The following is a 26,220-nucleotide window of genomic DNA, read 5'->3' on the forward strand; positions in this document are numbered from 1 at the left end:
TTGTGTCGTGCCCTGGCCTGTTATCAGAATATTTTCTGACATCAGTGGATTTTTTATTCCTGGAGGATTCAACCTGAATCCTGAAAATATTTGCAGTCCATTATGGAAAGAGTCCACTGATCCTTGAAAGAAAGCAGGGGTAGCCATGAAATGGCAGGGATAAATAAGAAATATAGAGAAGACCTAACACCACCACTTCTCAAAATTTAATGAAATCGAATGGGAAATTGTACTTCCCAATTCATTCCTGGAGGCAAGAATTACCCTGATACCAAAACCAGAGAAGAATCCAAATAAGAAAGAGAATTACAGACCATTCTGCCTAGTGAACATTGAAGCAAATATCCTCAATAAGATACTGGCAAACAGACTGCAGAATATCATCAAGAAGACTTTACAGCATGATCAAGTGAATTATTCCCTGGGATGCAGGGGTGGTTCAACATATATAAATCCATACATATAGTACACTGTATTGACAAATCCAAAAGCAAAAATCATTTGATCATTTCAATAGATGCAGAAAAAGATTTTGACAAAGTCCATCACCTATTCATAATAAAAAACCTACAAAAATTGCGTGAGATGATCTTTATCTCAATCTGATAAAAGCCTTTTGTTACAAACCAACAGTCAACCTCATACTAAGTGGACAAAAACTGAAAGCTTTCACTCTAAAATCAGGAACAAAACAAGGATGTCTACTGTCTCCACTCTTATTCAATATAGTCCTGGAAACTAGCTGGAGCAATTAGACAAGAGAAAGAAATAAAAGGAATAAAGATAGGAAAGGAAAATCTTAAACTATCCTTATTTGCAGAAGACATGATGCTCTACTTAGAAGACCCTAAAAATTCCACCAAAAGACTTCTAGTTTAAGAAGCAGATTCAGTAATATAGCTGGTTACAAAGGCAACACTCAACAATCAATAGACTTCATAAACAAGAATAAAAAACTCATGGAAAGAGAAATCAAGGAAACAATAACATTTACAATAGCATCCAACAAAATGAAATACTTAGGAATCAATCTAACAAAGGAGGTAAATGACCTCTACACTGTAAACTACAGTACTCTCAAAAGGGAGATTGAAGAAGATATTCTAAAATGAAGAGCTATCCCATAGTCTTGGGTAGGGAAATTCAATATAGTGAAAATGACCATACTTCCAAAGCTATTGTACAGATTCAGTGCAATCCCAATCAAAACCCCATAGCATATCTCAAAGAATTACACAAAATAAATCTGAAAATTCATCTGGGACCAGAAGAGACCTAGAGTAGAAAAGGTGACCCTGGGCAACAAAGGAAAGATAGGGTTCATCAAAATACCTGACTTGAAATTATACTATAAAGGTATTGTGATTTTAAAAAAAAAGGTGTGGTACTGACAAAAAACAAAACAAACAAAACCAGACCCAAAGATCAAAGGAACAAATTAGAAGACGGAGAAACAACCCCAGACCACTAAACCATCTTACCTTTGACAAAGGTGCCAAACAGAGTCATTGGAAGAAAAGCAGCCTCTTTAATAAATGGTGCTGGAAAAACTGGCTGTATACGTTCTGAATATTATCTTTCAACGTGTATTAAGCTAAGATCAGAATAGATGAAAGATCTTATATTAAAACAGAAACACTAAATCAGCTGCAAAATAGAGTAAGTAAAACTCTTGAAGACATGGACGTAAGCAAAGACTTTATGAAGAAAACTTGGATTGAACAGCAAAAATCAAAGAGAATTAAGTGAGAATCTCACCTTACTGAAAAACTTTTTAACAGCAAGAGAAATCACTAACAGAGTGAAAAGACAACCCACAACTTGGGAGAAAAGGTTTGCCAACTGTTCCTCAGACAAAGTATTACTATTGAGAGCACGGAAAACTAAAAAAATTTCAGTCTTCCCAGATTTAAAGACCCAATCCAAAAATGTGCATCTGAGGTGAAATACACAGTTCTCAGATGAAGAAATAGAAACAGCAAATAAATATGTGATAAAATGTTCTGCATCACTCATCATTTAACAATTGCTAATTAAATAACACTGATATGTCACCTTGCCCCAGAAAAAATGCCTACTGTCAAGAAATCAAGCAATAACGAATGTTGGAGAGGTTGTGGGGGAAAAAGGAACCCTTCTCCATTGTTGGTGGTAAAGCAACCACTGTGGAAATCAGTGTGGAGATCCCACACAAACTAGGTCTACAGGTCCCTCTCAACTGAGCTATTCTCCTTCTGGGTATCTACCCAAAAGAATAAAAATCATTATACCACAGTGATATATCTGCACCCACGTTTATAGCAGCACAGTTTGTGGTAGCCAGATATTGGATGGAATGCACGACCTCTAGCTTGCCAGGCAGGCAATTAAGCTAAATCCCTGGACCACTTTTTTTACTTTTTAACTTTCAAATAAAATGGCTTTGGGGGAAAAACAAGGACTGAGGTAAAGACTTTCAGTGCAAATACCCATCAGACGAGCTGAAGTCAACATTCCAGAAGACAGCCAGCTCCAGAAGCCTCCACCGTCTTTCATTGGGGATCCACAGTTTCAGGGTGGGTTTTTTTTCTGTAATTATTCTTGGTGGAGAAGGCAGGCAGGAGAGCAGGAGCCAATCAGTGATGAAGCGGCGGCTGTAAGAACTGTCCAATCAAGCGGGTCAATGTAGGCGGTCTCTTCCGGTGTCATGGCGTCAATTGCAAGGCCAGGCCAAAAAAGGGAGCACTAGATGTTTGCTAGACCACTATGTTTTGCTTCTATTTGATGTGGACTGCTTAGAAAGAACCTGGGAGACCTCCAAACTACGCAATGGTGATGTTATGGGACGGGAGCAGTGAAATGGGGTGGAATCCGATTGAGACCAGATAGAAGTGGTGAGAAGGGGCTGGGGGTTTAGCTCAGCGGCATAAGTGCCTGCCTTGAAAGCAAGCAGGCAGTCATGAGTTCGATTCCCGGTACCGATAAAAAGGAAAAAGACCAAAAAAAAAAAAAAAAAAAAAAAAACAAGTGGTGAGAAGCAGCTGTGCTGTCTAGAGCCTGTGTGCTTAGCCTCAGACCCTGAGGCGCTCTAGTGCTAGCAGGGAGTCATCCTGTGTCCCTTTTACCTCTCTCTGGGGCCAGGACAGTTCTGGGTCCCTAGAACGCTGTCGCCACTGTGATACCACAAGGCCACAATGCCATTTTTGAAATCGCCTGCTGCCCTTGCTCCTCCAACAGTCTGGGCCCAGGAAGGGGCATGAGGAGACCCTGATTCCGATGTGGTATCAAGCTGGGTGCAGCTGTAATAAGCTAGGTCTCTGCTCTCATTCCTGTCAGCAACAGATCTGAAAACCAGAAGTTTATAAATGCCTGTGCTGCAGGACCTTATAGCCACAACTGCTCTCCTTAAACTTATGCATTTATGGATTTTGTGATTGCCTAAATTTATACTATGTTCTCATATTTCCATGCTCATGAAAGGAAGACAAATGTTCTGAGAATTCAAAGATGTATAGTGAGGTGCCTCAGTGGAGGAAGGCTTCCAAAAACACCGGATGAACTGCTGTGTATTATACAGAACAATGCAAAGAATTTCTGAACATACTTTATGTGACACATGTGCTGATAGACGATGTTTGGGAGAACAGCCATAGAGGTTTAAATTTTCAGAAAAATGAAGCAGATATAAAAGTGTCATCAAGGGCAGGGTAAAGTGTGCTTGCTAAGACAAATTCCAGAAACGGCTGCCTGTTAAATTCTCACTGAAAAAATGCCTAAATGTAGTCATTTAATGAACATATACACGTGATATCCTACTGAATGGAAAGGAATGTGGGTGTCATCTCTGAATTAAGAGGTGATTTAATAGCTTGGTTGATCGTATACATTGTTGAAAAATGGAAATGCTCTGCAGTGGACTTTACTAAGTGGTGTAAAGGATGGATCAGAGGAGCATGGAAAGGATGTGGAAGTGACTGGCAGGATGCAGAGTGCCAATAGCAGGACATACAACAGAGAGGGCCTTCCCTGAAAGTCAGGTAGTTCCTAGGGTAAGCATGAAGTTAAAGTTGGCTTCTGATTTCTTCCTTGAGGTGAATAACACCAGCTCTGGTAAGAATCAGTATTCCACATCCTTGTCAACCCATGAATTCTATGTTCTTCACTTGAGATCTAATTTTGATTATCTCTAATTATGACCCAGTGTCATGAAGGTAAAATTTGAATTTTTTTTGTAACAGGGATCGAACTCATGATCTCAAGCTTGGTATGTAGGTGTTCATGCTGCTGAGCTAAATACCCAGCTCTGAAGTGTTTTCTGTATACTATGTATGATATTCTGTATACTATGTATGATATATTGTATGGATATAATTTTTAAAGCAAACCAAAGGTGTCGTATGCTGTCACTTTTCAAGTTTCACATTGTCTGTGGGGTGTCTCAGTCATGATTTCTCTATTTCAGGCAGCTCTGTAACTTAGGCTAGCCCAAAACTCAAGGAAGTTCTGCATCAGCCTCCCAAGATATATTTCTTATATATGAATGGAGAGTGATCACTTGGTGACCCTGAGCTCTAATTTGAAACTTGTACCTGGTTTCATTGTTTATACATCTTTTACATACAGAAGTTTTCCATGAACATTTGAATTATTATTTATGTATCATATTTGATGTTATTTATGTTTTGTTCTATGAAACCAAATTTAAATATCAAAATGCTGCTTAAGTATATTAAGAACAAAGGACTCAGTGGCCTAAATGAGATTTGAAGAGATATCACTGTTAGTACATCAAAGTGATTCATGAGATATTTGTCTGCCTCTGTGCTTTATGGATGCTGGTCCTGCAGGCTCTCATTATGAGCTCTGCTTTAGAGGCAGTGCACAGGGACTCTTGCAGTGACTCGGCATAAGAATCATTGCTCCTATTTGGCTGTTACATTAGCTGTGAGTTGCAATATAGCATCAAATTTGCTGTCTCAAAAAATGTGTATATACAAAAATTAATCCCCAAGATGTGGAATTAAGATTTGAAGAAATCAGTCTCCATTCAGCTGTTTTGTTTGGTTTTATTTGTGTAGTTTAGTTTTGTTTTATTGAGACAAGTTTTCTCTATGTATATCAGGTAGATTTGAACCCTTTATGGAGAACAAAATTGCCCTAACCTCAAAGCAGCACTCCTGTCTCAGCCTCTTGAGTGCTGGGATTATAGATATGTGTGTTTTTACCCTAGAAAATATTGAGCCTTGTAACTTAGCTGTGTTGTTGGTTGACATAATAGATGCCATCTTGAGCTTTGCATTTAACTAGTTCCCTGTATTTCACTCAGAAAAATGGAAAATCATTCAGGATAGAAGTCCCAGGAGAAAAGCAAAATGAGCTGTACCCAAAGGAAAAAAAAAATAAACTGCTCAATAAAAGAAGCAGAATACAGTTGTCATCCAAAAATTATTATAAGATTCTATCTAAATGATTTCCAACAGGATCTTTTTGTGATTCTATCTTTTAAAACATCTGTAACTTTCCAGTTCAGAGCCTCTTGTTTAGATCCTGAAATGGGGGTAGGGGTTCTGTATAAAAGTGGTCCTGAGACCAGCTAATGAAATTTCACATTTCTCAATTGGGTTGCTTGGCTTCCTATATTATTGTTCACAAACTCACCTCAAGCTGCAGAAAGCTTACTGCCACAAGCAAACCTCAGGATTAAATGACAGTGCCCCTGAAGTGAAAGAATAGTAGTGAAAAGGAGAAGAGAAAAAGACAAATGCCATGTGCTATAATGCCCACCTCTTTTCCCCAGCAATGAAGAAGCTGAAACAGGAGAATGGTCATGTATTCAAAGACAGCCTAACCTACATAGTGAGTGCAAGTCTGGCCAGAACTCCAAAGTGAGACTGTCTTTAAATCAAAAAACTAAAATGAAAAAAACAAAAAAACAACCAAGTAGACAGAAAGACTATTGAAAACAAACAATAATAGAGCTGAGTGAAATTTGACTTATGTAAAATGGGAATTATTGAATGATGTTGCAGAGGAAAGAAGGCCATGTAGTGGCATCCAGGAGGCAGTGACTAACACAGACTTAGGAATGGCACCTATTGTGCTACAGGACAACACTGACCTCCTTCCTCCAATACATTTGCAATTCACTAGACTGAGGACTTCTAAAAGCTCATGGAAATGTTAAACTCAGGGCAAACAAGCAGCTTGAAATTCTGGCTTTGGAACAATGCCTTTAGCAGACATTTCATATTTAAATTGAGATAAGAGAAATATAATCCTGCCCTGTTTGATATCAAATACATCAAGTTTAATGGCTCACAACATTGAGAAAGGAAGTCACAAACCAAAAGAAGTTCAAAAATTTTCTTAGAAAAAAAGAGTGAAGAATAATCCTGAATTTTCAGGAGTGGTCTTCGGTTTTTTGGCCACAGACCTATTGTCAGGGGTCATTTATACAGGAAAGTCACAATGTGGGTACAGTGTGGGTCTCAGACTACAATCAACCTATAAGCTTATAGCTGCTTAACTAATACTATTCAGCAGGGGAACAAGTCAGCCAGAAAAGGTATGTGGAAAAAGCCAAGGCATTTTGTGGGAACAATAGTCCAGTTGTTCTGGTCATTGACTATGGTAATTGATGCCCATCTGAACTTCCTGGAGGAGGTGGTGGTAACTGTAGTACATTTCAAGCTGTTGTTTTTCTCTTCAGGACCATGTAGACCTGGTTACTGCATCTTCACCTTCAGGTCTGGCTTTCTTCAGCTGTGCCTGTAGCAGATTGTTGTATTTAGTTTTTTGCATTGACTATTTGAGGTTCCAGTTCCTCTCTGATTGTATATCAATTTCTCTCTACATTGACATCCTTTGCTAAAATCAAAGTTCTATTTGAATGAATAGAGTGAAATATTCATCAATACAGGCCAGAGATTTATCTCAAGAGGCAGAAATGCCAGCCTGGAAAGTGCTAGGTTGTAACTTTGATCCGTGATACCTAAAATAAAGTAGCTTAAACTGCAAGGAAAGAAAATAATTTCATTTGTGAAAACGTAAGTTTACAAAATTTATAACTAAATATGTCAAGGCAAATTAAACATTGTTAATAGTCATATTTAGTGTCTAAAGTTGTTGGGTCTGGGGATTGAGCTCAGTGATACAAGGAGCTGCCTGGAGAGCACAAGGTCATGAGTTCAATCCCTCATACAGAAAAAAAATCACAGTTGTCAATGATGAGGTGTTATGAGCACATTTATTGAAACTGATCCTTGGTATTTAATAGGCTCAATGTTTCTTTTGTGGTCTATGAAATACCTGCAGATAACATGGCAATTACAGTGAATGATATACTGTCCCTTATAGGATTGCTATTTTCTGAGTTGGTTTTATTTTTTGTTTTCCCATATATTTGAAAGTTGAAAATGTTGCCTGGTGCTAGGGAGAAAAACTGTGATAATAATTTTTTCAATTTAGTGATATATTTCCCTATATTCATTAAGAACATTTTATTTGCTACAGTTACTCCAAGTTGAATTAATAAACAATTCTTAAAGTTACAGGCAGCTGAGCTAGTTAGAAACACAGGCAGACATACTGTGATATAGTGGAATGAAATTCCTGACCTTCTATGTCTAGTATGAGTTTTTCTTCTCTAAAATGCAAGAATGAATTTTAGAAACAACAGTGTTGAAAGGAGGAATATATTTATTGAGAGAAAGAAAGTGAAAATATTTTGCTCTAAATAGGATATTTTGGAAGTGGGAGGTGAAACCAGGGGACTTTTACCTTGAAGTCACTTTCCTCTCCCCTATTCAACCTACCTGTGGCCAGAAAAGAATCTCAATCAGCTACTTGCATATCAGCAATGCCACCTTTAAGCACCACCCAAGTCAAAAACTATATGTATGCAGCCCACACATTTCCAGAAAAAAAAAAGCCAGACCCCCAGTGGTCATGGGGTTCTTTCCATGGTATTAGAATCAAGGCCATTTTGACTTTATATTCTCTTCTTTACTACACCAAAAATCCTATGAGAAAGTTTCTATCTGAGAGAAAAAGGAGAGATTCTGAGCCAGTAGCAAAGGACTCTGATTTTATAGAATAAAATCATGTGGTAAGTGTGATAGCTCGGACCCCAGCATAAAACCCAAGGAAGCAAGAAATTAAAATTTGCGGAGCATAGGCTTTACTGTAGGACAGGCCAGGTGATGCAATCTCAGGGAGCCAATTTGAAGACTGTGTGCCTTACATCTAAAAAGGTTGGGTTTTAAAGCTGAAAACCACAGGAATGTTGTGAACTGTGACCCAGTTTGATACCTTTCTTGTAGTTAAACATTTCTTAGGGACGTACATTGTATTGCAGATAGGCTGAAGGGGGGGTGATTACAAGAAACTGAAACTTAAAGCTTTTATGGGAAATGGAGACTTAACCTAAGAATTGGGGAAAGGAGGGGGATTTACAAGGAGCTGAAACTTAATTCTTTACTGGAGATGGAATTTTAATCTCTATTGAAATGGCGCATATAGAACAGGAAGGGGCACATTGGCTAGAACTGGGTTACAACAGTGAGATAGGTTTAAAGTGGGTTAGATTAGTGAGGTTACTGAGGAGGTAAATTAGCACAATAGAGAAGGAGAGAGAAGAAATGTAAAAGTGGCCTTTTATTTAAAGAATGTGGAGAGGAGCCCACAGCCACCAAGGGTTTGGCTCCCCTCTTCCTTGACTCCCTATGGGGTTATGTGGTTGTGATAACTCAGACCCCAGAATAAAATGCAAGGAAGCAAGAAATTAAAATTTAGGGAGCAAAGGTTTTATTTTAGGCCAGGCCTGGCAAGGAGTCTCCAGGAGTCAATTTGGAGACTGGCATCTGACAGAAAAAAGTCAGGGCTTTTATCTTGTACATCCACAAACAGCTGCTGATCACACAATGCAAGGAGTGGGATGGGGTGTGGCGCACTACAAAACAGAAACATGGTGCCTTACATTTCATGGGAAGAGCAAGATTCAGGTAACAAGCAAGTTTTCCCATAAACAAGCAAGTTTAGATAAGAAATCCTGTTTTCCTCAGCAGAGACTAGAAATCTAGCAGTGATTATCAACTTCTGTTAGCTTATCTTAGCATCACATCTGTTATTTGTAGAGGGCAATAATGGTTAACATATCAATTAGGTAAGATTTTACCATTCTTTACAGAGGAGAGCATTGATTAACATATTAATTAGGTCATCCAGAGGGGGAAGGGAAAAAAACATATACAGTAAGGCCAAGTTATGAGTATTGCTATGATACAAAAATAATGAAGCTATTTTTCTAGAGTACAACAGAGGTTTATGTGACTTTTGAGTGGATGTGGTGCTTGGAGGGGACATTGATGTCATGCAAGGAGCTGATGGGAATTTTCTTTAGGGCCCTGGGAAAGAAAGAGGAAGTTGTAATCAAGGAAAAAAGAGGAAGTGGCCATATGAGTAAGCATCCCTGATTTTGCCTTCTTCCACCTTGAACTACCACCATGAGGTTCTGTAATTGTTTCTAGGGCAAAACGCATTCAAGGACATCCTTCAGTTTCAAGGAACAAATCAAAACTTTGGATTTTTGCCACCTGTCTCCCTCTATGGCTGGTAGTAAACCATTCATTAGAAATACTGTTAGTCATTTCCTTAATGCATTGTAGATACCATAACCAAAATTACAGATCATTTCACTTTCAGAATACAAAAGTAGCACTTAAAGTCAGGGATAAAGCCCTTCAGTGCAAGCATCCCTGGAAAGGTGAGATCAACATTGTAGAATACAAACTACTACCGATATATCTGACTTGAGGAAAGAGAAAAATTTATAATGATATTGCTATAGAGTAATGAATCTCCCGGTTTAATATGTCTGGTATGAGTTTGTGTTCTCTAAAGTCAAAGAATGAATTTTAGGAACAACAGAAATTAAGAGCACAATATACTTATTGAGAGAAAGAAAGCTACCTGAGAGAGAGAAGGAGCCCTAAGCGGGATGCCAAACACTGTCCTCCTAGGGACCATTATAGAGTAAAATCATGTTGTGAGATGAGTTTAAGGTGGGGAAAAATCGGAACTCACAATGCAGACGGGCATAAGATGGGACAGAGCTATGGTAGCCAATAAGATTATAAGTTCATGTAAAGTTGATTAAATTGGGAAAAGGGGGGAAAGGGAGTCACATAGAAAGCAGGCATTCTTAGGCAGCAGTGACTTTTCCCTTAGGGTTTTGGGAGGGTGACTCCTGAGTTCATCAGGATGATAGGAAATATTTAAAATGTCAGTCCTTAGGATAAGCATACTTTTCTTTGAATGGTGACTCCTGACCTCCTCAGAGTGCTATGGGACTATTTAGAATATCAGTCTTTAGAAAATGGATGAATTTGCTTATCATTTGTCTTGAGACTTGGCCCATAGTATGAGGTGTCAGTCTTCCCCATAGTTGCACAGTATCTGGTCTCCTACATGGACTCCTTGGAGGACCTAGCCCTGCCTTATGCCAGTACTATTTAAATAACTCAGGTGCCTGTAACAGTACTGTTTGGATAATTGATTACAGATGTCTTGTGCTGTGGGTGAATGATCTGGGGATTACAGTGTGCAGTGTATATACCAGTGTTGCCCTCTGATTGACATGTTTTTAAATTTAATTTTAGTTGATGTGTTCTTTTTTCACTGAAATAGAATGGATTTGAAAAGTAAAAGCCTGAGGTAAAGCTCTTCAGTACAAACACTCCTCTGGTCAAGCTGAGATCGCCACTGTAGAAGAATGGCAGCTCCAGAAGTATCTGCACTACAGTCTATCATTTGGGATCCTCTCTTGCAGGGAGGGGTTTCTTTCCCTGTTGATTCTTGACTCAGAAGGAGAGCAGTAGAGCAGGAGTCAATCAATGATGAAGGGGCAGGCTATGTGAACTGTCCAATTTTCAGGCCATTGCTGGCTGTGACTTTTGTCTCTTCTGGTGTTTCAGCATGATTTACCTTTTCTGAGTATGATACTGGTAGCAAAACACTTGTTGCATCTCATTTAGTACTTTCGATGTCCTGCAGGCTGATTAGCAAAGAACCTGAGAGATCCTGGAGCCATGAAATGGTGAGGTTGTGGATGGGAGCCCAGAGTTAGGGTGGATTCGATGAAACCAGTTACAAGTATGTAGAAGTAATTCCTGTGTCTGGAGCCTAAGGTATTTAGTTAGCTTCAGCTCCTGAGGTCCTCCAGCATTGGCCATGGGTCATTCACTCTCACTTTTACCTCTTGCTGTTGGCAAGGGTGATTTGGGGTCCCCAGAAATCTAGCTTCACTATTATAGCAGCATACTCAAGTATCATCTTTGGAATTCACTGCTGGCCTAGAAACTCCACAATCTTAGGCATTGGAAGGAGCTTGAGAAGACCCTGACTATGATGCTTTTTGTAGCTTGTAGAGCAGTAATGAGCTAGGCCTATGCTCTCTTTCCTCAGAGTAGCAGATCTGGAATGTTCAGAGTTTATTAATGTCTGTAATGCAGGACCTCATAGCCACAATGACTCAACTTAAACTTGGGCTTTTTTGTATTTATAGTGATCTCCTCAATTTATAGTATGTTCTCATATTTCCATGCTCATGACAGGTAGTCGCAAAGGTCCTGAGGATTCAGAGACGTGTAGTAGTGTGCCTCCGTGGAAAAAGGCTTATGAACTCCTGTGTATTATACAGATCAGTGCAAAATAATTTCTGAACATACTTAATTATTTAGGTGGCACCCTTGCTCACAGACTAGGTTTGTAAGAACAGCCATAGAGTTTTGAAGTCTGAGAAAAATGAAGCAAATATGAAAGTGTTATCAAGGAAAGGGTAAAAATTTTTGAAGGACAAATTCCAGAAAGGGCTACCTGTTAAATTTTCATTGAAAAATGCTGAAATTCAGGCATTGGCATGCACATATACACGTGATATCCTTCTGAATGGAAAGGAATAGGTGTGTCATCTCCGAATTAAGAGCTCATTTAGTGTCTTGGTTGTTCATAGACAGTTTAAATATGGAAATGCACTGCAATGGAATTTATGAAGTGGTGTAAAGGAGAAGCTCTAAACAGAAATTTTGCAGTGATATCAATAGTTAGGCATAAAGGTTTTCCTGCTGAGGATGGATCAGAGGAGTGTGGAAAGGATGTGCAAGTGACTGACAGAATTCAGGAAGCCAATAGCAGGACATACAACAGAGAGGGTCTTCATTGAAATTCAGTTAGTTCTTAGAGTAAGTCTAAAGTTAAAGTTGGGTTCTGATTGCTTCTTGGAGGTGATTAACACCAGCTCTGGCAACAATCAATATTTCACATCCTTGTCAACCCATGAATTTTGTGTTCCATACTTGAGATCTAATTTGGATTATCTCTAATTATGCCCCCAGTGTCATGAAGGTAAAATGTGCATTTTTTTTTACCAAGGATCAAACTCATGACCTATGCTTTCAGGCAGGTGTTCATGCCACTGAGCTAAATACCCAACTTTCTCTTTGTTGTATGGAAGATATCCACATTGTTTCTCATAAAGTGTTGAATATTGTTGGAATTTTTCCATATTGTATGGCTATAATTTTTAAAAACAAACTAAAGTTGTCTTATGCAGTCTCTTTTCAAGATTCACTTTGTCTGTGGGGTGTCTCAGTCTTGGTTTATCTACTTTAGACAGCTCTGTAACTTAGGATAGTCCCAAATTCAAGGAAGAAATCCTTCATCAGCCTCACAGGATATATTCCTTATATCTGAATTGAAAGTGATCACTTGGTGACAGTGAGCTATAAATTACAGATCGGGCCTGGTTCCATTTTATATACTTATTTTTTAAAAACAGCATTTTCCACTAACATTTGAGTTATTATTTGTGTACCATATTGGAGGTTATTTATGTTTTGTTCTATGAAACCAAATTCATGTTTCAAAATGCTGCTGAAGTATATTAAGAACAAAGTACTCACTGGCCTAAATGAGATTTGAAGAGACATTATCTGCAGCCTATCAAGGTGATTGATGAGTTTTTTTTCCTTTTTTCAAATTTTGAAAGTGGTAAAATAAAACAGAACAAGGCAGAATAAGGCCAACTAAGATCATACAGTGAAATTGGTACACAACTTCACAACAGGTTACTGCAATAACAGTAATAGGTATCACAGTATATTTTATTATCTTTATAATAGTTGTTCTTTCAAACACATATATCAAAATGAGATGAAATACAGAACATTATAGTACTTATCAAAACAGAATTTTGAATAGAGAAATACCATTAATCAGAAAAGAGAAAAACAGTAATAAAAATATTTGCCTTCAAAGAGACAGTAGAAGGAAGTCCCCCTTATTTGTTATCGTCTGATTCCCAGGAGTCGCTCAGATTTCTGGTTCCCATTTGCTAACGGTGGGGGAGGGGTGTGACAGGAGAAGAGGGTTAGGGAAGTGGGATGTTTGATTCTAGGCCGTGCATCAGTAGGTTCACTATTGGTTAGTAGGGAGACAGGCCAGTTGTTTTGTTTCACAGCGTCCTAAGTTCCCACATGGCGTGGATCTCAGGAGCTGCTGCTAGTTCTCCCACTGGAAGGGCCGCATTCTGCCAGACTGCCACCGCTTACCAGGCAGAAGTGGTGCTTGCTTGCCTTCCAAGTGTCCTAAATTCCAGCATGGCATGGATCTCAGGAGCTGCTGCTGGTTTGCCCCCTGGATGGGCCACAGTCTGCCACACCGCCACCACTTACCAGGGAAAGGAGGTGCTTGCTTGGCTTCCCAGTTGATTGATGGGATATTTATCTGTCTCTGTGCTTTGTAGATGCTGGTCCTGCAGGCTTCTCACTGTGAGCTCTGCATTAGAGACAGTACACAGGGAATATTACAGTGACTCAGCACAAGAATCAGTGCTCCTATTTCACTGTTACATTAGCAGTGAGTTGCAATCTATCATCAAAATTGCTGTCTTCAAAAATGTGTATATACACAAAATTAATGACCAAAACATGGATTTAAATTTGAAGACATCAGTCTTCATTCAGCTGTTTTGTTTGGTTGTATTTGTTTAGTTTTGTTTTGTTTTATTGAGACAAGCTTTCTATATGTATATCAGCTGGATTTGAATACCCTATGGAGCCTAGAATTACCCTGAACTCACTGAAACCACCCTCCCTCAGCCTTTTGAGTGCTGGCATTATAGATATATACCACCACACTTTGCTTTTGAGTCAGATTTGTAGGAGAGAATTTAAGATATCCCAAACCTGGTGTCCCAACCTTCGTGTGAGAAATATATCTGTGGTCCTTTAGGAGGTGGTGACCTTTGAGGATGTGGTTGTGAACTTCAGCAATGAGGAGTGGACTTTGCTGAGTCCATCCCAAAAGAACCTCTACAGAGATGTGATGGGTGAAACCTTTAGGAACATGACTGAAATAGGTAAGGACAAAATACTTTTGTCACTCATGCTGTCAGAATGTTGTTTGTTGCTCATCAGTGCTGTTTCATTAAACACAATGTGAAAATATTTTTAAAAATAACTCAGACCTGGACACATTATATCATAACTCTAAACAAAATCTATTAATTTGCATGTATTATTCTAATGATCACTGGTATTTCTATGTCTGCAATTCAGGAGGACTTGGGAATATCCACGAACCTGAAAAAGAATGCAAAATTTACTGGAGATACTTAAGGTAATTCGCACTCATAAGGAGAAGGAATGTTCCTGAGTAATTAGTGAGTCAGCAGAAAAATACCGCCAAAGAAATGAGGCACCATTAAATTTATTGTCAGTAATATTCTCTGAAGACATATAAGCTAGGGTATGTATAATGAGTGGATTAAATCAAGAAAATGTATGACATTGCATATAGATGTGTATGAAAGGCACACACTTTGAGTTATGACATTCTCCCTTCAGTTTTTTTTAACTCATATATACATGTGAATACAACACATTCATCATCTAAAAATTGCTAAGATTGCAATAGAATTTGAAATAAAATGGAGTTCTTGTGTTTTCAAGCCATGCTCTAAAGAATCAGCCATTCTGACTAAAATTCTTAGAAGGCTGGTAGAATGTTAAGTGCACTCATTCTGAATATCAGTGTGCAGTTGTTTCTGGAAATTGATCCCTTCATGCTTGTTCTGGATATATTTTAAAAATTCAAAATGCACATAAAATACTGGTACATGCTTACTCATTTACAAAGCAGATCAAGTTATAATAGATCAGGCCTTGAAGAAGCTTAGCTATCTATCACTGGATTTGTGGAGAAGGAAAATGTTAACAGACTCTCTGTGATTGTGCATTCTTGTATATCCAGCACATAGGAATCAGATTTTGCAGAATGGCAAATTCAAGTTCAAACTTCACAGCTTAATGATCAGTGAAAACCTCGTAAAACACATTTAAAAAGCTATAGATTTTATGCTAATAGCCATTGTTCATTCCCAGCATGGAAAAGAAAAAAATCTGTTATATAATGTCAACAAATAAATAATATAATGTCATTTGCCATAAGAAATAGGTTGTTCTTTCTCCCATCAATTCAGTGAAATAGCTCCGCTATAAAACCTAAAATTTCACAGGGTACCTTTTAGATGAGAAACCAAAATATAAATTGTGGAATGAAATGAAAGAGTTAATAGAGAAAAGTAAGACTGACCATATGGAAAAGGGAACTTCAGGTTAAGGACAGAAGGGAGATTGTGATGGGGAAACATATCAGAATGATCTGTATGTGATACACATATGTACCCATGCCCAAAGTGAAGATAAAGATTCTGCATTTCAAAAGGTACCACATTTTAAGATTTCCAAATGTGTACCAGTCTTTTGGGAATGGTTGTTTTCAACATGTCTTACAAGGCCATTCTGTTACTTCACGGTCAGAATTTCTTAGAAGGCATTAAAAACAGAACTTGACATTAATGCAGTCATAAAACTGAGACCCATTTCACTGTGAGTGTTTCTTTTTTTATTTAATGTAAGAAAAGACTAAAAAAAAACAAAATAAGTAGAAATGATACCACTTTCAAAGTGAAAATAAACAGTAAGAAATCTAAAGACAATGATTACATATCTACTCATAGAAATAGTTAATGAAATACAAAAGTGAAACATATGAAGTGGAGATTCAAACAGCGAGACTGCAAACAGTTTTGTTCAAATCTCCAATAAAAACTTAGTAATATGGTTATCAATCCGATATGTGATTTTTTTTTTTTTACAGAAATGACAAACTAGGGAAATCCTATGGACATACATCTTGGAATCAGTGTAAAGAAGTATTCCCTTGTACTGCAGAAGGTAATGTGAATGTGAAAGAAGCAGAAACACACCATAATGTTCAGATCCATGAAAAATATTGCAGTGGAGAGAAATCCTATGTATGTCAGCAATGTGGAAAAGGTTTCACCAAATCTGGACATTGTAAGCAACATGAAAGAATTCACACTGGAGAGAAACCCTATATATGTAAGAAATGTGGGAAGGCTTTTAACACACCGGGATATTTTAAGAAACATGAAAGAATTCACACTGGCAAGAAACCATATATATGTAAGCAATGTGGCAAAGCTTTTAACATGCAGGCAAGTTGTAAAATACATGAAAGAATTCACACTGGAGAGAAACCCTATGTATGTAAGCAATGTGGGAAAGCTTTTACCCAACATGGACATTGTAAGGCACATGAAATAATTCACACTGGAGTGAAACCATATGTATGTAAGCAATGCGGGAAAGCTTTTAACACACGGGGAGATTGTAAGAAACATGAAAGAATTCACACTGGAGAGAAACCCTATGTATGTAAGCAATGTGGGAAAGCTTTTACCACACATGGACATTGTAAGGCACATGAAATAATTCACACTGGAGTGAAACCATATGTATGTAAGCAATGCGGGAAAGCTTTTAACACACAGGGAGATTGTAAGAAACATGAAAGAATTCACACTGGAGAGAAACCCTATGTATGTAAGCAATGTGGAAAAGCTTTTACCCGACATGGACATTGTAAGCAACATGAAAGAATTCACACTGGAGAGAAACCCTATGTATGTAAGCAATGTGGGAAAGCTTTTAACACAAGGGAATATTTTAAGAAACATGAAAGAATTCACACTGGAGAGAAACCCTATGTATGTAAGCAATGTGGCAAAGCTTTTAACATGCAGGGAAGTTGTAAAATACATGAAAGAATTCACACTGGAGAGAAACCATATGTATGTAAGCAATGTGGCAAAGCTTTTAACATGCAGGCAAGTTGTAAAATACATGAAAGAATTCACACTGGAGAGAAACCATATGTATGTAAGCAATGTGGAAAAGCTTTTACCCGACATGGACAATGTAAGCAACATGAAAGAATTCACACTGGAGAGAAACCCTATGTATGTAAGCAATGTGGGAAAGCTTTTAACACAAGGGAATATTTTAAGAAACATGAAAGAATTCACACTGGAGAGAAACCCTATGTATGTAAGCAATGTGGCAAAGCTTTTAACATGCAGGGAAGTTGTAAAATACATGAAAGTATTCACACTGGAGAGAAACCATATGTATGTAAGCAATGTGGGAAAGCTTTTACCACACATGGACACTGTAAGCAACATGAAAGAACTCACACTGGAGAGAAACCCTATGTATGTAAGCAATGTGGGAAAGCTTTTACCCAACATGGACATTGTAAGCAACATGAAAGAATTCACACTGGAGAGAAACCCTATGTATGTAAGCAATGTGGGAAAGCTTTTAACACACAGGCAAGTTGTAAAATACATGAAAGAATTCACACTGGAGAGAAACCCTATGTATGTAAGCAATGTGGAAAAGCTTTTACCCGACATGGACATTGTAAGCAACATGAATGTTCATATTCAAGATAAAACCAGTGTATATAAGCATCATGAGAATTTGTGGACCACAATTACATATACCATAATGCATGAAAAACTTCACACTGGGCAGAAAACTTATATATCTAAGGAATGTGGGAAAGGTTTCAGCAGAAATGCTCATTGTCCAATATATGAAAAAATTTACACTGTTGAGAAACCCTGTTTATGTGAAGAATGTGGGAAAGCTTTCACCACATATGGATTTTGTAAAATACATCAATGACTCCACAGTGGTGGAGAAACCCTATGCATATGAAAATGTGGCAAAGCTTTTACCACATACAGTCATTGCAAAACAGATAAAACAATTCACACTGGGATTAATCACTGGCTATGTAAGCAAGTGGAGACACTTTCAGCATCCAAATTGTAAGGGAAATACATGAAGAAACTCACACAAGAGATAAATCCTATGTGTTATGGGAATACTCTCAGCACACATGATCATTGTTACATATCTGAAAGAGCTCACTGGATCCTGTGTGTATTAACAGTGTGGAACATATGGCAATCCATGTTTGTTGTTAAATACATAGAAAAAGCAGCACTCTTCTGACAGTTTAGATCTAAGTTTATTTTTAAAATTCCAAGTAGACCTGAAGAAATAATCAATACAGAAGTTTGATGTCAATATTTCTTCACGAATTTTCCAGAGATGACAAATCTGAAGTGGAGCTCTACTCAAGTACACATTTTGTATGGGTTACAGTTAATCACTTATACCTCTTTAGATTTTGTAATGTGTCTTTGTGCTTCAACGTGGCATCTTGTAATTAAACATGGTAAACTGAAATGGGCTTTTCACTTTCAAGTATGGATAGTGTCTATGTACTTAACATTTTGTCTTTAAAACTTAATTTTCATATTTTTGGTGAATTTTTATTTAAAGAAAAAAAACCCAAAAAGTGTAGAAATAATACAGAATTTCTGAAAAATAAACAATAAGAAATCACTAGTTGATTAATTACATATTCTCATTTTAGAGGTAATTGTTCAAGTTACAAAATTAAAGCATACAAAGTGATATTCAAATAATGACACAGCGAACAGTTTACCTCTGTGATCCAACAAAAACTTATTAATATGCTTATATGTTCTACACACTTGTTTTTTATCTTAAAGACAGTAAGATTAAACATGACAAAACAAAACAGAACAGTTCATAAGGAAACAAGTTAAGGAAACAGGTTTCAAAGCAAGTCCACTGAGATGTTCATTTTCTATCTTAATGTCTCTAGTTTTCTTCCAAATAGTTGTTCCCATCTTCAGAAGCATTGAATATATTGAACATTATAGAACAAATCAAATAATTACAGGATGATGCAGGCTTTTTTGATCTTCAAGACTGATGTTGGGGAAGGTGATAATGATTACCATAATGTGTCTCATTTTCTTCATAGTAGATGTCTTTATTTTTATGTATGCTGAAACTGAACATAACAGACTAAACTAATATCACTCTGAACAGTGAATAATAGTATCCTGAGAAGGAGAAAGGTGAAGAATTGCCTAAAAAAAGAAGGCAGAGGACATTGTTAAAAGTGTATCAGGATTTAAAAGCTACAGTAGTTCTGTTGCTCTGTTTAGTTTGATTATATTTTGTTCTGGTCTGTCTACTCATATTAGATTTGAGGGCACAGAGAGGTAACCCAAAAATAGCAGGTTTTACCATGATGGTAACTGTCCTTAATTTCCTATTAACTAAAACTGAAACCCTGTATTACTTACATTGTCTTACTATGACTGATCTTATTGGAAGCAGGTTTGTTTGAATGTTATTTGGCCTTGACTGATTTTATTCACATTTGGTATGCTTGCTAGTATCAAGTCCAAGAGTAGAGGCCACTACTCTGAAGATGATAAGATGTGAAGGATATATATTGGGGGGCTGGGGATTTAGCTCAGTGGCTTAAGCCCCTGCCTGGCAAGCATTAGGTAATCAGTTTGATCCTCAATACCAAAAAATAAATAAAAGATATAAATTCCAGGTTTAATTTTTTTTATTTAAAGACAAAAAAGAACATAAAAAACAAAGCAGTAAAAGGTACAAATCATACAGAATTTCCAGAAAAAATACAGTAAGAAATCACTAGTTAATAGGTTACATATTGTCTTCTTAGAAACAGTTGTCCAAATTATAAAATTAAAGCATATAAAGTGAACATTCCTACAGCAAGATTCCAGACAGTTGCATTCAATGAACCAACAAAGCTCAGTAATATGGTTTTCCTTCCTAAACTCTCAAACAGGCAATTATATCTCTTAGACTACCTTCCTTTCCTCTCTTCTTCACAATTACATTTACACTTTTGGGGTTTTTTTACTCCCATAGTTCTTATTACTTTTTTTGAAGAGAATAAAACCTCAAGTGAGTTTAAAAAAACAGAGTTGGTTAGAACAGAAGGATGGGCATAGTACTTGATGCAAAAATAGAATATCAGGTGATCAAAAATGGTTACCATTGTGCCTCTTGCTATTTTTTTAAAAAGTGGCTATATCATCATGTATAATAGAATTCATCGAAACAGTACAGAACAAGACCAATAAAATCTACACTGGAGACCTTAGAGGATTTCAAAAGAAGATAATAGTCAAACCATAATGGGCATCATAGTAAATCTTGTTGCCTACAAAGTGGTTGCCTATACCCTCAAAGTTGATACTGTCAAACAAAATAGAATATAGTAAAATCAGGCAGAAAAAGATGGGGAGAGCAATACTGGGGTTAAAATCAGGTTAATAGGAAAACAAAATGTTACTATAATATATCCCGCTATTTTTTAATTTAGTTTTATTTTAATTTATAAAAAATTAGAAAGCGTAGAATAATTTTTTTAAAAGGGTGGAGATCGAGATAAAAGAGACATTGTCATAGAACAACACAGGTCAGAACTGCACAATTAAAGCATTTTGTTTCACCACCAGATAATCTAACATAATATTAGTCACCATAGTGCCTCTTACCTTGAATTGTTTGAGTATAATGTCGTATACTATAGAATTAATCATATCAAGACATTGTGAAGCCATTCAAGAGAATGAAATTATTACAGGGTATTTAGAGCCAGTTAACAGAAAATGGACAATGATTTCTATATTATCTCTTTGCCTGTGAAAAATTTTATTTATACTATCACATACAGTAAAATATATTAAGATACAACATGTTAAAACCAGTGGTAACATGTACAACAGCTTGATGGGAGTTCCAAAGAAGATAATATTAAATCAGCACTAGCTTTTATGATGTGTTATTTTCTTCAGAATAGCTATTCGTACTATCACTGATACTAAAATCGAAAAACCCAGGGTAAAACCATTGCACTTAATACAATGTTGATTGTACTACAGTTGCTTTGTAGTATAACTTCAAGTCAGGGATTGTGGTACCTCCTGCCTTGCTTTTGCTGCTTCTAACTGTCCTTGCTATTCTAGGTTTCTTCTCATCCCAGATGATTTTTAGGTATGATTTCTCAAGTTCTATGAGGTATGTTGATGGTATTTTTATCGGGATTGCATTGCACTTAATAATGAGTGAAAAGATTATATGGATTCAAACCAATATGATTGGGTATCATGATTACCACATACTTCTATGTATTATCATTTCTTATACTAGGGAATATATTCAGTATTTATACATGTGAGTTTGATTTATTTTACTTATGAGTATGGTCTCAATCTGCATCTATTTATTTATATGTCAATGTGATCATTCTTTATAGCTGAGTAGTACTCCATTGTATAAAAACACCATAATTTTTTATCCATTACTCAGTTGATGGACACTTAGGTTGTTTCCAAGATCTGGCTATTACAAACTGTGCTGCTATAAAAATGGGTGCACATATATCACTGTGGAATGATGCTTTCAGTTCTTCTGTGAATATGCCTAGAAGTAGAATAGCTGGGTCAAAAGGTGCTTCCAGTCCCAGCTTTCTGAGAAATCTCCAGACTGATCTCCACAATGTTTGCACCAGTCTACACTCCCACAAACAGTGGAGAAGAGTTCCTTTTTCCCAACAGCATCTCTAATATGTGTTGTTGGTAGTTTTCTTGATCTTGGCCATTCTTTCAGGAGTGAGATGAAATCTCAGTGTGGTTCTAGTTTTCATTTCTCTAATGACCATTGATGGTGAACATTTTTTCATGTATTTATTTGTCATTTGTATTTCTTCAACTCAAAATTGTTTAATTCATCTCAGATGCTCATTTTTGGATTGGGTTTTGAATTTTGGTGGTCTCATTTTTTAAAATGCTTTATATATTATAGACAGAAGTCCTCTGTCTAAGGGGCAGTTCACTAAGACTTTTTCCTAGTTTGTGGGTTTTCTTTTCACTATACTGAAGATTTCGTTTGATGTGCAGAAACTTTTTTATAAGAGGTGATCCCAGTTATTGATTCTGGGAAGCATTTCCCATGCAGTTTGAGTCCTGTTCATCAATTCTCTACCTACTCCTATGTCTTCAAGGTTTTTACCCAATTCGTCTTCCCATAGATTTAATGTTTCTGTTTTAATATTTAGATCTTTGATCCATTTAGATTTTATTTTAGTACATGGTGATAGGCATGGGTCTAGTTTTAGTTTTAGGCATATGGAGAGCCAGTTTTTCACCACCATTTATTTAACAGAATGTCATTCTTCCAGTGAACATGTTTGGTCCATTTATCAAAGATAAGGTAGTTGAGTGTGTTTGTAGTGGTGGTTGTGTCTTCTCATTGATTCCACTGATCTTCGGCTCTGTTTCAATTCCAGTACCATGTTGATTGTACTACAGTTGCTTTGTAGTATAACTTCAAGTCAGGGATTGTGGTACCTCCTGACTTGCTTTTGCTGCTTCTAACTGTCCTTGCTATTCTAGGTTTCTTCTCATCCCAGATGAATTTTAGGGATGATTTCTCAAGTTCTATGAAGTATGTTGATGGTATTTTTATCGGGATTGCATTGCATCTGTATCAAAGTTTTTGGAGAATGGCCATTTTCACAATATTTATTCTTCCTATCCATGAGCAAGGGATGTCTTTCCATTTTCTGAGATCATCTTCAATTTCATTTTTCAGTGTGTTATAATTTTCCCTGTATAGGTCTTTCACTTCTTTTATTAGAGTAATTCCTAAATATTTCATTTTTTTGGTTGCTAGTGTGAAGGGTGTTGCCTCTCTTATTTCTGTCTCTGTGACTTTTTTGTTAGTGTATAGGAATGCTATTGATTTTTGAGTATTGATTCTATCCAGTTACATTACTGAATTTATTATATCTAGGAGTCTTTCAATAGAGCTTCGGGGATCTTCTATATAAAGTATCATGTCATCTGCAAATAATGATAATTTAACTTCTTCTTTTCCTATATTTAAGCCTTTTATTTCGCTCTTGTCTTATTGCTCTGCCCAGTATTTCTAGTAGTATATTAAATAGGAGCTGTGATAAGGGACATCCTTGTCTTGTTCCTGATTTTAAAGTAAAGGCCTTCAATTTTTGACCATTTAGTATGATACTGGCTGTTGTTTTGTCATTGCTGGCCTTAATTATATTGAGGTAAGGGCCATCTATTCCAATTTTCTACAAGGTTCTTATCATAAATGAAGGTTGGACCTTATCAAAAGCTTTTTCTGCATCTATAGTAATGATCATGTGATTATAACTTTTGGCTCTATTGATATGGTGCATTACATTTATTGATTTACATATATTAAACAATCTCTGCATGCCTGGGATGAATACCCCTTCATCATGATATATGATCTTGTTAATTTGCTGCATCCTATTTGTCAAAATTTTATTGAGGATTTTTGCATCCTTCTTCATTAGGCAGATTGGTCTGTAGTTCTCTTTCTAAGTTGGGTCCTCCTCTGGTTTTTGTACTAGAGTAATATTTGCTTCTAGGAACAATTTATGAAGGATTGCTTCCCTTTCCATTTCATTGAAGAGTTTGCGGAGTGTTGGCATTAGGTCTTCTTTATATATCTCGTAGAATTCTTCAGTGAATCCATCTGGGCCTGGGCTCTTCTTTGTAGGTAACGATTTTATTATGTTTTCAATTTCATTAATAGAATTTGGGTTATTCAGTAGTTTTACGTCTTCATGACCTAGCTGTGGTACTTCATATGCTTTAGAAATCTGCCTATTTCCTCTGTGTTATAAAACTTTGACAGTAGAAGTTTGAGAAATAGGTGTTGATGATCTTCTGTATTTCAATAGGGTCTGAAGTAATTTCACCTCTTTTATTCCTTATTGCTTGCATTTGAACTTTTTCTTCCACTTTTTAAATAAGGTTGGCTAGGGGCTTTTCAACTTTATTTATGCTTTCAAAGAACCAGGTCTTTGATTCATTGATTTTTTGGATTTTTTTTTAGTCTCTATTGCATTGATTTCTGCTCTGATTTTTATGATTTCTTCTTTTCTTTTGGCTTTGGGCTTGACTTGCTCTTCTTTTTCTAGATGTTTGAGGTATAACATCAGGTTATTTATTTGTATTCATTCTGTTTTCCTAATTTGGGAACTCGTGCAATAAATTTTCCTCAGAGGACAGCTTTCATTGCATCGCACAGATTGTGGTACGTTGTATTTTTGTTTCCATTTGTTCTTTAATTTCCTCTGTGACTCACTGATTACTCGAGTGTTATTCCATTTCCATGTGTTTGTGGGATTTTTGCAGTATCTTTTATCATTAATTTCTAATTTCATAGTGGTATGGTCTGGTAGCATGCAAGGGATACTTTCAACCCTTTAGTATTTATTTAAATATGCTCTGTGAATTAACATATGGTCTATTTTAGAGAATGACCCATGTAATACTGAGAGGAATGTATATTCTGTTGTTGTTGGGTAGAATACTCTGGATATGTCTATTAAGTCCATTTATTCACAGGTGCGATTCAGTTCTTTTATTTCTTTGCTCATTTTCTGTCTGGTTGATCTGTCCATTGGTGTCAGTGGTGTGTTAAGATCTCCTGTTAGAACTGTGTTACTACTAATTTGATTTTTCAATTTTGTTAGTACTTGTTTTATATAATTGGGTGCTCTGGAGTTTGGTGCATGTAAATTTAAGATAGTTTTCTCTTCCTCTTGGAGTTTTCCCCTAAGCAGTATGTAGTGACCTTCTTCATCCCTTCTGATCATTATTGGCTTGACTTGCTGGCCTTGGCAGGAAACCACAGGTTCTACATCAGGTTTGATTATTAACTGCTTTCACATCCTACAACATCTTCAAAGTTGTGTTTTTATAAAAATAGCTATATAATGTTATGCTTACTTGTATAGTCCCTGATGATGTAGACAATTCTATTGAAAATAACAAGAGAAAGCATAGCAGGTAGTGTATATCACCTAATATTGTGGTCTTATATGTCTCTTTCATATCATGATTTTCTAGGAATTTGTTTTGTTGTCTTATTTTGATCCGTTTTCCCCCATAACACAGAAAGGATAGATATACACATAGAGATTCACACATCGGAAGAATTTCTAACCTATTTATTTAAACAAATAATATAATGCATAATGTAATGAAGAGATACTCTGAAGAAGTGACACTAAGAAACCCAATGCTAATTCTGTAGCATTATGATATAAAATTGAGCAATACTATTATTCATTGTTCAGAGTGATATTAGTCTAGTCTCTAATTTTTTTGGGAATTGTAATTTTAACATGGTGTTGTTTGAATCTTTTGATGCACATGCTTCATTTTCTCTTTCATAAATGATGTTTCTGAAGTTGAGGCAATATTTGGCATTAAGATATACATTTGTAGAGGCTTGGAGTATGTGTTTTTGACAAAGTTGTGTTCTTTTCACATAACTTGTACATTAATGAATGTTATGTTTTCCAAGTTGTGACAAGACATCTGCTGATTTCCTAACATCACTGGATATTATACCATGTAAATTATTTTGCCTGATTTTGTTTCTCAGTGGAGCCAATATTTGTCATTTAAGTAAACCTTTGTTTTTCTAACCATCAGAATTTTACTTGTTATGTTTATATTACATCTTTATTTGCTAGTAAAGTTTCCCCACATGTACCAAATGTAAACCATACTACTGTGAATTTCTGATTGTGCCATACTGACAGAATCATAACTTGTCTCCAATAGCACATCACAATATATATATCAATATCTCCAGAAATTATAAAATTTGGCATGATTTATGAGTAACCATACTTTGAAATCAATTTTTCTTAAATATGGAGTTGTTTTGGGGGAAAATGTTGTTATTGGATGTATCATGCAAATGCCTTTATTTTATTCCTTGATGCTGTGAATGCATTATATATTTTGTAATTATTACTGCTTTTTCCTAAAATACTGAAGTAATGGCATGAAGGGAAACCTAAATTTTGAGCTGT

The 26,220-nt window shown here is 36.4% G+C and overlaps 1 protein-coding gene across 1 annotated transcript; it reads left to right on the forward strand.

The window, feature by feature from the left end:
- The first annotated feature begins 2,679 nt into the window (after nt 1–2,679).
- Nucleotides 2,680–25,905, forward strand: LOC134476162 (zinc finger protein 431-like). Its single transcript, XM_063249408.1, has 4 exons — nt 2,680–2,811; nt 14,269–14,395; nt 14,595–14,655; nt 16,198–25,905. Exons 1-4 carry the CDS (start codon nt 2,809–2,811, stop codon nt 17,855–17,857), a joined length of 1,851 nt encoding a protein of 616 aa, XP_063105478.1. The 5' UTR covers nt 2,680–2,808; the 3' UTR covers nt 17,858–25,905.
- The last annotated feature ends 315 nt before the right edge of the window (nt 25,906–26,220 follow it).

Source organism: Cavia porcellus, unplaced genomic scaffold (assembly GCF_034190915.1).
Source record: "Cavia porcellus strain 051 isolate PalLab524CR breed Dunkin Hartley unplaced genomic scaffold, mCavPor4.1 scaffold_5, whole genome shotgun sequence".
In the NCBI taxonomy this organism is placed as follows: Eukaryota; Metazoa; Chordata; class Mammalia; order Rodentia; family Caviidae; genus Cavia; species Cavia porcellus.